The sequence below is a fragment of the Mirounga leonina genome, unplaced genomic scaffold (assembly GCF_011800145.1).
Source record: "Mirounga leonina isolate KUSES-001 unplaced genomic scaffold, KU_Mleo_1.0 Mir_53, whole genome shotgun sequence".
NCBI classification, from domain to species: Eukaryota; Metazoa; Chordata; class Mammalia; order Carnivora; family Phocidae; genus Mirounga; species Mirounga leonina.
This window is the reverse complement of record NW_023270807.1, coordinates 101,728,649-101,746,156: the sequence shown is the minus strand read 5'-3', so window position 1 is coordinate 101,746,156 and position 17,508 is coordinate 101,728,649. Positions and strand designations below refer to the sequence as shown.

At 40.3% G+C, this 17,508-nt stretch overlaps 1 protein-coding gene across 4 annotated transcripts in view; it reads right to left on the bottom strand.

Moving 5' to 3' along the window:
- The window catches only part of ESR1 (estrogen receptor 1), a 387,332-nt gene that overhangs the window by 25,355 nt on the left and 344,469 nt on the right, over positions 1-17,508 (bottom strand). For all 4 annotated transcript variants that reach the window (XM_034991026.1, XM_034991025.1, XM_034991028.1 and 1 more), the window contains exon 7: positions 14,833-14,966. In XM_034991026.1, coding sequence (XP_034846917.1) covers positions 14,833-14,966 — 134 coding nt within the window. The remainder of the gene's footprint in view (positions 1-14,832; positions 14,967-17,508) is intronic.

Genomic DNA, 17,508 nt, shown 5'->3' with positions numbered 1-17,508 from the left:
TTGCAAAAGATATACCTGATGAAGGACTCTTATGCAAAATATACAAAGAACTCTTAAAAGTCAACAATAAGAAAATGAACAGCCCAATTTAAAAATGGGCCACAAAACCACAACAAATAATATTAAAATTTGCATGGAACCAGATAAGACCCCAAATAGTGAAAGCAATCCTGAGAAAGAAGGAAAAAGCTGGAGGTATCACAATCCCCGATTTCAAGATCGATTACAAAGCTGTAGTAATCAAAATAGAAGGGTACTGGCACAAAAACAGACACATAAGTTAATGGGACAGAATAGAGATCCCAGAAATAAACCCACATTTATATGGTCAGTTAATCAATGACAAAGGAGGCAAGAATATACAGTGGGGAAAAGACAGTCTCTTCCATAAGTGGTGTTGGGAAAACTGGACAGCGACATGCAGAAGAATGATACTGGACCAGTTTCTATCACCATACACAAAAATAAACTCAAAATGGACTAACAACCTAAATGTAAGACCTGAAACCATAAAAATCCTTGAAAGGACTACAGGCAGTAATCTCTCAATATCAGCTGTAGCAACATTTTTTTTAGATATGTCTCTTAAGGCAAGGGAAACAAAAGCAAAAATAAACTATTGGGACTACATCAAACTAAAAAGTTTTCTTTTTCCACAGCAAAGGAAACTATCAAGAAAACAAAAGATAACCTACGAATGGGAGAAGATATTTGCAAGGGACATATCTGATAAGGGGTTAGTATCCAAAATATATAAAGAGCTTATACAACTTAACACCAAAAAAACAAACAATCTGATCAAAAAATGGGCAGAGGACCTGAACAGACCTTTTTCCAAAGAAGACATCCAGATGGCCAACAGACACATGAGAAGATGTTCAACATCACTAATCATCAGGGGAATGTGAATCAAAACCATAAGGACATATCACTTCACACCTGATAGAATGGCTAAAACCAAGAAGACAAGAAACAATGTTGATGAGAATGTGGAGAAAAAGGAACCCATTGTGCACTGTTGGCAGGAATATAAATTGGTACAGCCACTGGGGAAAACAGTATGGAGATTCCTCAAAAAATTAAAAATAGAAATATCACATGATCCAATAATTCCACTACTGAGTATTTACCCAAGGAGAACACAAACTTGGAAAGATATACGCACCCCTATATTTATTGAAGCATTATTTACAACAGCCAAGACATGGAAGCAACCTAAGTGTCCACCAGTGGACAAACAAATAAGAAAATGTGGTATACATACACAATGGAATGTTACACAGCCATAAAAAGTATGAGGTCATACCATTTGAGACAAAATGGATGGACCTAGAGGGTATTATGCTAAGTGAAACAAGTTTGAGAAAGACAAATACCATATGATTCCATTCATAAGTGGATTCTTAAAAAAATGAATAAACGAAAAGCAGAAACACACCTATAAATACAGAGAACAAATTGATGGTTACCAGAGGGGAGAGGGATAGCAGTTTGGGCAAAATAGGTGAGGGGGAAAGGGAGATACAGGCCCCCTGTTATGGAATAAGAACAGTATGGGAATAAAAAGCAGAACATAAGGAATATAATGATATTGTGAAGGCGATGATGTCATGGGACAGATGGGAGCTATACTTGTGAACACAGCATAATGCATAAACTTGTCAAATCACTTAATTGTACACCTGAAACTAACATAACATTGTGTGTCAACTATACTAAAAAAAAAAAAAAAAATGGGCAAAAGACCTTAAATTGACACCTCACTGAAGAAGAAATATACAGATGGCAAATAAGCATATGAAAAGATGCTCCAGGTCATGTGCCATTAAGGAACTGCAAATTGAAACAAGGAGATACCACTACACATCTATTAGAATGCCCCAAATCTAGAACACTGACACCATGAAATGGGCAAGGATATAGAGAAACAGGAACTCTAGTAAGAATGAAAAATGGTATAGCCACTTTGGAAGACAGTTTGGCAGATTCTTAGAAAACTAAATATCCCCTTCCTGTAAGATCCAGTAATCATGCTCCTTAGTACCTACCCAAATGAGTTGAAAATTTATGTCCACACAAAAACCCACATGTGAATATTTATAGCACTGTTATTTATAATTGCCCAAACTTGGAAGCAACCAAAATGTCTTACAGGAGGTGAATAGATAAACCAACTATGGTACGTCCAGACAGTAAAATATTACTCAGCACTAAAAAGACACGAGCTATTGAGCTATCAAAAGATGTGGAGGAGTTATTACTAAGTGAAAGAAGCCAACCTGGAAAGACCATATACTATATGATTCCAACTCTATGACATTGTAAAAAAAGGCAAAACTATGGAGACAGTAAAAAAAGGATCATTGGTTTTCAAGGGAGGGAGGAAGGAGGGCTCTGTGGGCAGAGCACAGAGTGAAACCATGCCAGATGTTGCTATAATGGTAAATATGTGCCATTATCCATTTGTCAAAACCCATAGGATGCACAACACCAAGCATGACTAATGTCAACTATGGACTTTGGGTGCTAACGGTGTGTAATGTGGGTTCATCAATGGTACGACAAATGTACCATTTTGGTGCAGGATTTTGATAGTTGGGAAGGCTATGTGTTGGGGGATAGAGGAGGTACATGGGAAATCTCTGTACCTTTCACTCAGTCTAGCTCTAACCTGCTCTAAAATGTACAACTGTTCTAAAAAATAAAGTCTATAAATAAATAAACAAAAATAAAATTTAAAAAAATTTTAATGTAAAAACCCCCCAAACCCGCCTATCCCTCTCAGTGACTTTAATCATTGGAAAACAGGCTCTGAGAGGTTAGGGAACCAGGCCAGTGGGCGCTAGAGCTAAGAGGGGTTTAAGGCAGGGCAGTGAGGCTGGACTGGCCTGGGGTCACCCTGTCAGTAAATAAGTGGCAGAGGTGGGACCAGAACCCAAATATCTTTCACACCTAGCCCACTGCTCAGCAACTACACAAAGGATTTCCTAACTTCAAGGTGTATGAGAAACTAGAAATGATTGCCAATGGACTCACCTCCAGAGATATTTGAAAAAACTAATAATTTTCCTGGAATGACTTAGGAGCAATCCAGCCTTTCAAAACCGTGCAGGATGGTGTGGAGAAAGGAACATGGTGTACACGGACATCTTCTAAGAGTCTCTTTAATTAAGAACTTTCACCAAAAGGTTGACAATGATTACTTTTGTGTGGCGAAATTATGATTCCTTAGGAGATTATTTTTCTTGGTGGTTTTTTCTGTATTTTCCAAGTTCTCTCCCTTGGGCATGTAGGACTTTTGTAATTTGGTGGAGGAAAATGCTATTAAAAATACAAAATCAAAGTTCCTTTCATTCCTATTATTTCATGAGCTTTGTCAATGCCTGGACTGATGAGAGAGAAACACAGCTGGTGAACAGAAATTCCAAGGAATAAGGAGCTTGCTGTAGGGATATTACTTATTACTATTTTCATAATATTTCTATCATCCTTAAGGCTGTACACATTTCTGAGACTCTTCAAGGCTTGTCATTTTGACAAGAAATAAAGCTAACACATTTGTCACTAAAGCTTCTGAGAATAATTTCCTTAGCTAGAAATGCTTCTGACATGTCATCGACAGCCCAAACTACATGTCTAAGTACAAAAGATCAGCTTCAAAGACTGGCAACATTCTGTCCCCAGAGGACTTTTGAGTTGGAATGCAAAGAAAGTGTGGCGTTAAGGTTTTACTAAGAGGTGCTGAGTGTTTGGCTTTCACTGGATGTGAAGGTTATGTTCTCTGACTCAAAGAGCAACATTTGCAGGGGGCAGGGGGATGGGGTAACTGGGTGATGGACATTAAGGAGAGCACATGATGTAGTGAGCACTGGGTATTGTATAAGATGGGTGAATCACTAAACCCTACCTCTGAAACTAATAATACACTATATGTTACTTAATTGAACTTAAATTTTAAAAAATGTAAAAAAAAAAAAAAGAGTGACACTTGCTATACAAGAGAAAGAGCAGATGCTTCTTCACCTGTTAAGAAGGTGAATTTTACATTCTGGGTTTAATTCATCACTGTTGATGCCAATTTTAAAGAATGAACAAACTGCTCCTGCCAGTCCCTTCCTAACAGTCCTGATTAGCCATCCTCAGGGTTGACTATTGTTCTGGGCTGGAGCTGGACCAGTTTGCCCAGCATCTGTCTGCTTCCAGCTGTGAGAATGTGGAGACAGGCCTGCATTTGATCCTTGGGGTGTCAGCGACATTGGACAGGGCACTCTTGGAACCGGCAGCCCCTCCATCACCAAAGAATGGCATGGTGGGAGCAGTAGTGGGCTCACATGGTAAGCTGCTTCTTCTAAACTCATTAGGGACTAGGAAACATCGTGTCACTCTCACAAAGCCCCAGAATCCAGAGCAAATGAAACCATGGGAGGAACCAGGTTCTATTTCCTTGGATAAGTTTTTAATCTTGGTAAGTTATCTGATTGCTTAATATTTTTCCTTTGGAAAAAAAAAAAGACTATAATAGTAATGATGATATTGGCTTATATTTTTAAGCTATCTTGCTCTGACATAACAAACCCATAAGGTTGGCAGGACTGTTTAGAATTACTGTTTCTCTTTGCTGGTTGAGGAAACCAATGAAGAGAAGTGCACTTCCAGCCATTCAACCTGGTGTCTTCCTTTTTATAAATATCACTTTAAAAAATCAGTGGCAAAGGAACCAAGAGCAGAAGGTGAGACATAAAATGGCAGCCCTTTGTGCACCCTGACAGCTTGGAATAAGGGGAGGTCCAGTGTCTGCGTAAGTCACAAACCTGAAACTTAACATAACAAGCACCTATACAAACCATAACATAAAACAAAATTCTCTAGGTGATAATTTGCTTCAAAAGGGGTGAGTTTGGAAGGTTCCTAACATGACGCTTATAATATGACTGATGAAGAAGTTGCTGCCTATGGGTCTATCACAGCAGGGGCAGTAGCTGGGCAGCAGGAAGCTGTCTGCCCTCTCCCACCTGGCTGGCGGTCTGCACTCACCTGTCTCTCACATTGCATGATAAGTTTACATTTATGTAAAAGTGTAATTTGATAAAGCTTTCTGGAACAGTACGTAACACAAATCAGGAGGCTTTTTGTACCCTTTTACCAGCAAACCTACTTCTACAAACATCCAAAGTCATAAGCAAATGTGGGCAAAAGATGTAGGAAAAGAATGCAAAACAAGCATAGTTGATAATACCAAAAAAAAGAAAAAGCACTTAAATGCTTAACAATATCAGGTTTGTTGAATTAATAAGGATATATCCTCATGAATGATTATGCAGCCATTTAAAGTATTCTTTCTATGGAAAGTATATGTGTAAAATACTGATGAAAACGTGTAAATATAAATATGGTTATAATGCACTCACAGTATGGAAAGAGAAGAAAAGAATACCTCACACAAATGGAGTGTTAGTCTAAGCAGACATTGTTTTAAGAGCTAACTCGGATTAGCAGGTAGGCACTATTACGATCTCCATTTCATGGACCAGGAAACAGAAGCACAAAGCGTATAAGCAACACTTGTCCAGACCCCTACAACTAAGAAGTATCAGAAAGGGGATGTGAACATGGAACGAGAGTATCTTGCTCTTAACCCTTACACTAGATCGCAATGAGGTACATCAAAATGCCCAAATGGTTGCCTAACTTCGGGTCATTGTGTATTTCTCTAGTAATATATTTTGTATTCTTAAATGATTTCAATTGAACATACCACTTTACAATTGCAACCTTATTTTTTTAATTAAGTTTTCTTTTTATATCTGTCTCTGTCTTTTTTTTTTTTTAAGATTTTATTTATTTGAGAGAGAGAATGAGATAGAGCATGAGGGGGGGAGGGTCAGAGGGAGAAGCAGACTCCCCGCTGAGCAGGGAGCCCGACACGGGACTCGATCCCGGGACTCCAGGATCATGACCTGAGCCGAAGGCAGTCGCCCAACCAACCGAGCCACCCAGGCGCCCTATCTGTCTCTGTCTTTAGGCTCTGAGGACCTTAAGGTAAGAACGACCTTAGTAATCACCACTATCGCTGTCACTATCGATATGACCATTGGGTCACCTTGATGGCGCTGCCCTAGGTTTCAGGGAGCACTCCCTACGCCTCACCTCATGTAAATGACAGGGTAAAAACTATGACAGATAAGGCAACGAGAGGCAACTTTGCATCTCCAGCACTTGGTACATGCTTGAAAAGTAGTAAATACTCAATAAAGGGTAGTGAAGCTAACAAATAATAGCTTCTAAAGCCACGGACATCACTCAGTTCCGTGGGGGTATTGCTGTCTTTCTTACATGCAGGAAGAAAAGTAAAACCTAAAAAGTAGATATAAAGTAAAAACTCAAGCCTGAGGCAGTCTGAATCTACCTCAACATATGGAAGCCGCCGTATGCCCTCTGAGGGAAAGTGCTGGAAGAGGCCAAAGTGAGGCTGTGCTCCAGGATCCCGTGGGAGAGGGAGGGCAGGACAGAACTTGCAGCAGAAGTCTGTTTCTCCATCTCTCTTTCACCATGACAAAAGCAATCAGAGAGCCACGAGGCCCCGAGTGGAAGGCTACACCCAGAAGTAGGTCTTCCAACTAAGTGCAGGGATGTTCGGTTTAGACTAAAAGTTGACAGTACAGCTTGACATTCCATTTAGATGTGTCAGGAAGCACACATCTTCTATTATGGCTTTTACTTATTTAATGAGTATGTTGTGGGAAAAGATAAACCCATTAAAAACAATATTTTATTTTACTTGTGAGCTCAAGAAATTAGTGGGATCTTATTGTTGTTTTCTCAAGTGTCAAAACACTTTTAAACTATAGGTCCATGTGCCAGGCATGAGTGAAGTGAGGGCACCTAAGGCCCTTCCAAATACAGGCCCTGAGTGTGCTTTTGGTCCTTTGATTAGAACTGGGTGATCTTGACACCAAAATCTTGGTAAGCTATTTGATTGCTTAATATTTTCCCGTTGGGAAAAAAAAAAAAAAAAAACGACTATAATAGTAATGATGATATTAGCTTATATCTTTAAGCTATCTTTCTCTGTCATAATGAATCCATAAGATAGGCAGGACTGTTTCAAATTATTATTTCTCTTTGCTAGTTAAGGAAACAAGTGATGAGAAGTCCAGTGGTTTGATGAAATCCTCACTGTTAGATGAATGAATGGTGGGGCCAGAACGTTCCCCCTTGCCTTTCTGTGGACTCCAGCTAAGTCCTCTCATCCTCAAGACTCAGCGGACCTATCAGTCCTCATGTAGGAACCCTCCTGTCATGTGCTTATCTATATCACAGCCCTTATCTCATGATATGCAAATAATGAGTTAATTATCTGTGCGCCCAGATCTTACTCATCTGTATGCCTCCAGTGCCAGCACAGTTCTGAGCATGAGCAGCTGATCCCTCAGGGTCTGCAGAATGCTTAGTTTCATAGTACACTAGAGAACTATTTTAATGTAGCTGAAAGATCATCATCTATACCGGTAGTTTTCAAACAAGGTTTCACATATTCCTGAGAATTAAAAATTGATTCCTAAAGGTCTTTAAATTGTCTTAGAACTTTTTTAATTTTGTGTTTGCATTTTAATGGTATTCTAAGAAATACCATTAGAACATTAATATCAGAAGTTCTGCATTACTTATATCAACGGTTCTCAATCTTGGTGAGATTGGAGTCTTGGGTGGCAGGGGAGCTTTAATCAATACTAATATTCAGACCCTGAACCTGAATTACATCTGAACCAATTACATCAGAATCTCTGGAGGTGGGTCCCCACACAGGGATTTTTTTTTTTTAAAGACCCCCAGATGATGGAAATGTATGGAGCACTGATACTCACCAATCTAGATGATCCATATAATCTTCGTTTCCTAAGTAACATGTTTTCCACCAGTATTTACAATTGCCTCAAATCCAATAGTTACACTTTAAGTACCTCAGATAAATAAATACAGAAGCAAACAAAATATATAACTGATATGTTCTTGTCAAAGTCGGATGATGTCACAGCATGCTGCACAAGCAAGGTTTTGTGATCATTCTGAACACAGGCAAGTGGGGGAGGGGGCAACCGAGTCATCACTAGAGCACTCGGTAGACCAGCAGACTGGAGGTCTACCCCAGGCATGTTAGAAACAGCAACACAATTTCTGCAAAAATATTATTAGTTTGCCTTTTAGTTTGTATTTAATTTGTGAATTTGTTTTGGTTTTGTATTTATATAAGAACTATAAACAAAGTTTATACTTGGTTGTCCATTTAAATAATAAATATGGTTATACATATTTAAGCAGCATTATAATACAAAGAACAAGAACATTCAAGTCAGCGTTTGGGGAGTTGGTGGCATCTTTTTCTTTTAAATGGGTCAGACTTAAGAATACTGATTTCATAATTTCTGGACCCTGGTCCAAAGGGTGGTTGAATCAAGGACCCAGGAGATGGCTTCCCCCTTTGTTGGTGCTCTTATGAGCACAAAATGATAATGTCCCTCCCCAAGGTTCTGAGTATGATTGGAAAACTGTTCCTAATATCAGAATGCTGCCAGGATTTCTAGTCTCCCAACAGCTGCTGCATTTTGACACATCCCAGGAGGTCCCATCAGGACTCCCCCAGTCTTTCCCAGGCTACAGGTATTTGGTTGGTTTCCCTAGTTCCACAGAAGCTCCAAGAGGTGTGGGCAAGATGCAGGACCAATCCACTCGGTCTGGGGCCTGAGACTCTTCCATTCACAAGGACACTTTGGTCATGAGAATGCAATTTTTTAACCACAATGGCAGGGGTGAAATCCCGCCTCAGAATTTCCAGGCAGGAATTTATTTATTATCTATCTGCTAAGAACACCGTAATTCCTTTCATAAGGAAGCAGCTTATCAAAGGGCATCCATCATCCCCTAAGTAAATGGCAGAGTTGCTTCTCTTGAATGCCACGCCTCTCTAATGACAAAGTCCATGCCACAGCTAGTTTTCAGGAAATCAGTGGAGACCTTAGGCTTGTTTCAAGCCGCAGGGAAAGACTCTAAGAGTTGAGTCCACGGCCTATAGAATCTAGTCAGCCAGAGAGAAGGAGACAATGAGCCACTTAACAACTGTGAAGTATCATTTATCTCAAAATCACAACACTAGGAAGGCTCCCTAGGGAGGAAGCTTGGCATTACAAAGAACTCAAGAAATAATATAATCAAAACTTCTCCACCAGCCAACAACTGCATACCTGACAGTGTGCCCATTGGCAATTTCCAAGGCCTGTTCCTTTTTTTTTTTTTTTTAAGATTTTTATTTATTTATTTGGCAGAAAGGGACACAGTGAGAGAGGGAACACAAGCTGGGGGAGTGGGAGAAGCAGGCTTCCCGCTGAGTAGGGAGCCCGATGCGGGGCTTGATCCTAGGACCCTGGGATCATGACCTGAGCCAAAGGCAAACGCTTAATGACTGAGCCACTCAGGTGCCCCAAGGCCTTTTTCTGTCAGAAACCTTCAACCATTGAGAATTAATGATCCTCAATGTTTACAGTCAATATGTTTTTAAAATGCTCTTTCATCTAAATATAGGGACTCTGATCACTGTCTTATTTCTCAACTTAAAACTATAAATGCTCTAAATAACTGTCTAATAATTAACAGTGCAAAGAAATCAGCTCAAGAGAGAAGAAATATTCTTTGTGATGAGAACTTGTCCAAATCAATCATGAAGTAAATGCTTCTCTGCCCGGGGCCCTGGTGAACACATATAAAGCAAATGGGTGTCACAGCTTCAGGATCCTCTGCTCTGTTAAGGCACCAAGATGATGACATTCACCATATTAACAAAGCAAAACCAAATGACAGACAAGAGCTGGCACCATTTTTAGGTTTATGTTTAATATATATGCTCCTGGGCAACATTCCATATCCCTTTTTTTCTTAAATGAACACCAGGGTACACATTTTAGAAATGTGGCCATAATTCTTTCTAGCATTTTGTTTTCCTTTTCACCCTACAGTTTTTTACCTTTACTCCTCTTTCTTACTCCACCAGCTGAAAGAGAAATGTTGTCTGAAGGCAGTTGCGATAAACAGGTAATCATGAGAACAACATTTCTATAGAGTAAGACATTTCAGGAGGGAGACAGGGATCCAGCAGGCCCAGGGAAGACTTCTGGGTACCTGGAGTTGTGAGTCGGGAGAGGAAAGGGGATCTACTGTTAAACAGGGGACAGGGGAGCTGGAGTCTGGCATCTGATGGGCTCTCCAGGGACCCAGGTGGATCAAGTCACCAGGGAGTGAAGGAAGCAACACTCTTTGGAATTACTGGGGAATATAACAAACTGTGGTCAGTAACGGCTTCAGAAAAGGTGCAGAAATAATTATTAAGGTGAATTTTGGAGGCCAAACCAAACATTTATTAGAGATTGTAGACTTATACATATTAAGCTTTGATGGGTGAATTTTTCTGAGTCTTGAAAAACACCCACTAAAAGGGTAGTGATCTAAACGGGAGTGGACTCTGAGGGGCATGTGGGGGAGAGGGGGATGGGAAGAAACACAGTGAATGGATGAGTGAGCACACTGGGATTTGTCTGCCACTCACCACAGCGTTTTCATTAAGGTTGGCCAACATTACGGTTCAATTAACAATCGATTATTATCCAGGAGACCAATCTTGCTCTAAAATTTCTCTCATTACAAATAAACAGCATAATTAACCAAGTCTCAGGGGAAGAGTCACAGTCTCTATTATTATTATTATCCTTCAGTCCCTGTGTATTTTTTAAGCCTAGCAGGAAACCTTTAAACTAAAGTACTTAGGTATATGGGGTGCCTGGGTGGCTCAGTCGTTTTGAGCATCCAACTCTTGGTTCCAGTTCAGGTCATGGTCTCAGGGTTGTGAGATCTCTAAAATAAATAAATAAATCTTTTAAATAATAATAATAAAAGAAGGTATGGACTGGCTTTTTTTTTTTTTTTTGTGGTGAGAAAGAGAGTGAGCGAGCCAGTGGGGGCAGGGGAGGGGGTGCGCGGGGAGGAGCAGAGGGAGAGGGAGAGACAGAATCTTATGCAGGTTCCACTCCCATGCTTAACCGACTGAGACGCCCAGGCACCCCTGGACTGGCTCCTTTCGAACCAGAGATTCCCGAATGATGGTGACAGCTTCAGTTCACCAATTGAAGGACTACTGTGTTCCATACACCGCGTTCGACAGCTTACATACAATTTTCCTTTTAGTTCACAGTAACCCAAGGAGATGGGCATTATTTTTTCTCATTTAATAGTTTGATATTATCTGGATCTGAAAAGGATGATATGTTTCATAATGGTAGAAAGAGCATATGACGAATGGGAACTTTCCACAACCTCCTGGTCATGTCCAGCAAATAAACATCTACTGAAGGACTGAACGGCGTGGTACCTCTTGACAGTTCACAGGTTAAAGACTGTGAGAACTGTAAAAAAAAAAAAGTTTAAATAATTTATAGGGAAATCAGGATGTACGTGCATGAAGAAGACATCAAGGTTAAATTAAAAAACTGAAAACACAAAACCAAAAACCATGTCATTCGTGTATTTGGCACAAAGTTTCTGAATTATTGAACAAATGAATGAAATCAGTCAACCAATTGACCAAATGCTAGATTGAACGATACTGGCTCTAAGAACTAAAATGGTCTAGCGAAGGGAAGTTCATTATGGACCTGGGTGGTGGCAAGATTTCCTGAATGAGATGAGGTCAGAGTTGGGCCTGGAAGAATTAGAAATACTGGAATTATCAAGAAGGACTGAAGTCCCACTGGGTAGGGGGAATAGGGTAAACAAGCACAGATAACCCCTTCCTGGCCCCCTGGTCCGCTTCTGCAGCACAAGCCCTGCCTCCTGTCACTGGTCCCTCTGGGCCTTTTGCTCTGAGCTCATCTGCTCTGCTCACATTTCCTTTGCTTGAGTTCTGTCCAGCTAGTTCTCAGAATGCCTAGAAGCTGGCATTGATTTTGCTAAAGCATCTCTGGATTAACCAGAAATGCCTCTGTCCTTTAGTGGAGAGCAGAAAAATAGTGTTTGTCCTATGAATGATTCTAGGCTTTTGTAAGCAATGTAATGAATTATTCTTAATGAGGCATAAATCATGATGAATATCTCCCATTCCCAAACAGCTGTGAACGGGCTTCCCATGGAAATTTCAGCATTTGGGAGACCTCTTGAAAACTGCAGAAAGTCACTCCTAGTAGTCCACAAAACAACATTTCAGCTAGCCTTGTGCCTCTGCCTCAAAGTCAAGGCCAACATAAACACACCCTCTCAGACTTTGGTGACCGGAACACAGCACACAACCCAAAGCTCCCCCATACACTGAGGTCTTGTTTCCCAGGAATCAGAAAAGCATCTTCCAGCTCAGGCTTCCTGAACCCTTTCCAACTTGGCTTCTGTCAGAGATTCCTGGAATGACCGTCACTTTGTTCTTTATCTCATGACAGGTGAAGCATTGCCCTGGATCGGAGTCATGAATTGGTTGGGTTTTTAGAAAAATCCATACTTTCAGTTGTGGGCAAAGATTGTTGGGATTGTAGTAACCCTCCTAGGATGGACTGCTTTTTTACTCTGAAGTCTTCCAGCACCACACCATTGTGTTTCAGTCTTGTCCTCTCTGATTCTGTTTTTCAGGAACAATATGAGACACTAAGAGCTATACTCAGCAGCAGGCCCGCTTTTGCAAACATAGCTCACTTCTGGATTGAAAAGAGTGGTTTCGCTTTTTACAGGTTGGGAGGAAGCTTCTGTTTTGTTACTGCCTGTGAGCCAGCAGCGCCGTCCTTGACAGAAAAGACGTGTTGCCACCCTGATATCTCTCTCATGAGGACAACTGTAAACTCTGTCAGACTACAGTGCCTTGTGTTTCCAAAATAGTGTTCCAACCCTTCAAATGCAAGGAAGGAAGCTCACAGAAGCTCCTGAGAAAGAAGTAGAAGAACAAGGATAGCGCAGGGAAGTTTAACCAGTGTGAGGAGGCGTCAGGTGTTGGTCCGATCTGGCAGTGGGAAATCTGTTTTGAGATTCTGGGGCCAGTCTTTCACAAAAGACTTTCTTGTGAGGGCTGAAATTTTTTTCCTCTGGGACTTAAAAAATCCTGGGTCTATGCATTCAATATTTTGATGGCACAAGTCTTGCCCTTTATTTATATAATATTCTAAAAACCCTACCCTGTCATAGGAACAGAACAATAATGTAGGAAGAGGCTACACAGATTTGAAGGAATATTTTTGGTGACCAAGATCAGAGCATCTACTTGTGTGGATTATATAACTCCGGTGAATTTTCACTTCCTGTCTGGAGTGTTATTTCCTAGAAAAAGTGGGGAAAAAGTCCCAGCACTTGATAGGCCCACTTTCCCTGAAGTTAACGGATTGCCCCCAGGAAAGCCGTCAGCATGCGCCAGCCCTCCACTGAAGAAGGACCAGGTTCAGGACCTGGCACGGTGCAGCCGAGTGGCATTGCTCCCAGAAGTCTCTTCCAATAAAGAGCCATTGTGGAATGTGAACCCTTCAGTGTACCGGACAAATGACTGAAATGAAAAGCACAATGCATGTGAGTGGAACCAGAAACATGAATGAGTGGATCACATCGTTTTTCAGGTAACTGTTCTGTAGTTCAGTCCTTGCCTACTGGAATAGTACAGATTTCCATTTATCAGTTGATAAGTGAGAATGATTACTGTCTAACCATGAAGTGATACAGGTTATTAGCACTGGTGGGGAAAGGAAGTGGAAAACGGCTAGAGGAGGTACATAGGGGGTAGTGTTCTTCGGGAAGAGACAAGACATCTGAAAAGAGAAGAAAGGGCCGATTCTCCCAACATGCGATCAATACAAACTCTAGTTCAACCATCAGGGAAACTGGAGACCCTATCTGATTCTAAATCTGGCGTAGGGCTTCAAAATAGCTACGGTTTCTATGTAAGAATGTGGTCTGAGGCATGAAGTAGGGCCAGGACCAGGGGTCAAGATCCAGGCTAAAGGCATCTACTGTGCGGCTGACACCCAGTTGTTGAGCTTCGGGTCCCACAGACTGGATATCTAGTCTCCAGATCCAAATACTGAGGGCCAGAAGGAACACGGCGCTAATTCGGTTGAGCCATAGTTTCCATCTGGGTGACCTGGACAACCTCTTTACACAATAGGTGACCTTTACATCAAACAAAACAAAACAAACCCCTAACCAGATGCCACTCTCCGCTAGGCTTTCTCAAATCAGTCGCTAGGAGGGCACAGTTGAATTAGACCCCTTAGACCACATGAAAGCTGCTCTTCAGCCGGACCTGCCCTGTGTGTGCCTCAGTTTTAGGGCCAGGTGTTTCTATCTCTGAGCCAATTATATTTGTCGCCTAATCAGTTTTGGCCAGAAACATGGTCAGTCTCAAATAAGTCTCTTTCCTTATGATCTTGAACTTGATGTTCGTCATTTGGTCTACTTACTCTCTGCCATATACAACTATCAACAATCGATGCCTATATACCTGTACCACTTTAGTCCTCAAACTAAATAAATAAAATTAATAAAATGAAAACATCCCAAATATCTGTAAAAGGATGCAAATATTTCAACAAAAAAGCCATTTGGTTCAGTGTCCACTTTGTTTCCTCCATTCGTTGTATCTGACCAGTGCGGATTCCACCTCTATAAGCAGTCTACAATGACAACAGGTTATTTTAAATGGGCATCAGTTGTTTCTTTCAATTTATGATTATGCCTTTGCAATAGGCAGCTTATATCTGGCTGAAAATACACATAAATCTTTCTTCCAGTAACCCAGCAGTAAATTCCCCCATGTTATCAACTCACCAGAATTAAGCAAAATGATGGATTTGAGGCACACGAACTCCTCTCCCTGGAGATTCATCATACGAAACCGAGATGACGTAGCCAGCAACATGTCAAAGATCTCCACCATGCCCTCTACACACTTTCCCTGGTTCCTATGAAAACACAGAAAATAAAAAGAAAAAAAAAATAGTATTAAAGCACAGAAAAGCTGGGGTTCCGGGGTGGCTCAGTTGGTTGAGTGTGACTCTTGATTTTGGCTCAGGTCATGATCTCAGTGTTTTGAGATCGAGTCCTGCATTGGGCTCCAGGCTTGGTGGGGAGTCTGTCTGAAATTCTCTCTCTCCTTCTGCCCCTCCCCCTGCTCATGTGCTTGCTCATTCTCTCTCTCTCAAATAAATAAATTTTTTTAAAAAAGAAAGCATAGAAAGCTTTCAGACCCATGATAAGGTTCACATTCATAAAAATCTACTGGCTCCAAATCTGTAACAAAAAACTGCAGCCCATTCTCTTCGTGGAACATGAATATTCTTTTGAATTCTAGAAGACAAAACAAAAAAAAAATAAAAATAAAAAGCTTTTCCATCAGTAAAACATTTCATTTCAAATTCTTAGAAGAGACATATTGTTCAATCTCCAAATCTGCCATGTTAAATACCAAGTTCTTCAAAGAGAACACAGGCAGTACCTTTTCTGACATTAGCCATACCAACTTTTTTCTAGATAGGTCCCCTGACACAAGGAAAACAAAAGCAAAAATAAACTATTGGGACTACATCTAAATAAAAAGCTTCTGCACAATGAAGGAAACAATTAACAAAACTAAAGACAACCTACTGAAAGGGAGAAGATATTTGCAAATGACATATTCAATAAAGGGTTAGTATTCAAAATATATAAAGAACTTATATCCATTCAACAACCAAAAAACAAATAACCCAATTAAAAAAATGGGTAGAAGACATGAACAGCCATTTCTCCAAAGAAGATATATAGCTGGCCAACAGACACATGAAAAGATGCTTGACATCACTGATCATCAGGGAAATGCAAATCCAACCCATAATGAGATATCACCTCACACCTGTCAGAATGGCTAAAATCAACAACACAACAATAGGTTTTGGTGAGGATGTGGAGAAAAAGGAATACTTATGCACTCTTGGTGGGAATACAGACTGATATAGCCACTGTGGAGACAGTATGGAGGTTCTTCAAAAAAGTTAAAAATAGAACTACCCTATGATTCAGCAATTGCACTACTGGGTATTTACCCAAAGAATTCAAAAACACAAATTCAAAGGGATACATGCACTCCTATGTTTATAGCAGTATTTTTTACAATAGCCAAGATATGGAAGCAGCCCAAGTGTCCGTTGATCAATGAATGGATAAAGAACATGTGGTACAGTTATACAATGAGTACTATTCAGCCATAAAAAGAATGGAATCTAGACGTTTGCAACAACATAGATGGAGCTACAGAATATAATGTTAAGTGAAATAAGTCAGTCAGAGAAAGACAACTACTATACGATTCCATTAATATGTGGAATTTAAGAAACAAAACAAATGAGCAAAGAGGAAAAAAAGAGGCAAACCAAGAAACAGACTCTTAACTACTGAGAACCTGATGGGTTACCAGCAGGGAGGTGGGTGGGGGAATGGAGGAAATAGGTAATGGGGATTAAGGAGGGCATTTGCTGTGATGAGCACCAGGTGATGGATGCAATTGTTGAATCACTATATTGTACACCTGAAACTAATTTAACACTGCAAGCTAACTGGAATTAAAGTAAAAACTGAAAAAATAAAGAGTTCTTCAACCTATGGGTAATCAAAAATGATTAAGATTCAGCTAAATGGTTTGTCTAAGTATTTATTGATCTGCTATATATTCTAGGCATGTGGTCACTATGGGAATAAAAACAGAGCCTCTACTCTCAATATGCTCAAAACCTGGAAATAATATAATCTGGTTTAACAGACTTGTATAAAGTGCTTTTGAAATACAGGAGGAAGTATCATGAAGGACTGTGGCTGGGCTGGAACCATTTGTGTTGCCAAGGATGACAGGTAAGGATTCGCCTAGTAGGTGGCATTCGAGTTGACAGTTTAAGAAATGCAGGCTTTCATCGAGCAGGAGTGCGAAGGCATCACTGGAAGAGGGTCTTAGACATGGAGAGGAAGAGCAGAGTGAAGGACACGGAGTGGTGTGCTAGAGGTACAAAAGAGACAAGAGATTAACCTGGGAAAGGAGAAAAAGGTCAAGTGATAAAGGATGTACCACATTGTAAGAAATTTAGGATTTCTCCCTGTGCAACAGAGCTTCTGCATCGAGGATTTAACATTAGTAGTTGCAACTGTTAAATAAGCAAACCCGAATTCATAACATGTTATATTTAAAAAAGAAACTATTGGTATCTTTTCCATAGGGTTGTTGCAGAAGTTCAATGAGATAATACACGTGAAAGGAACTCATTCATCTTTTCGTTCACAAGCTGAATTGGGGGCATGTTGTCTTTGAGGGGGACAAGAAGAATTTAAAATATCCTATGCATATGCAAACATATATTTGTGAAAAATATAATAATTTAAAACATGAACAGTAAGCACATTGTCCAGCACTTTGTTTTATTTTTAATTAATGTATTTTGGAGTTCATCAATGGTTCTTAACAGCTGCATAACTTTCTTT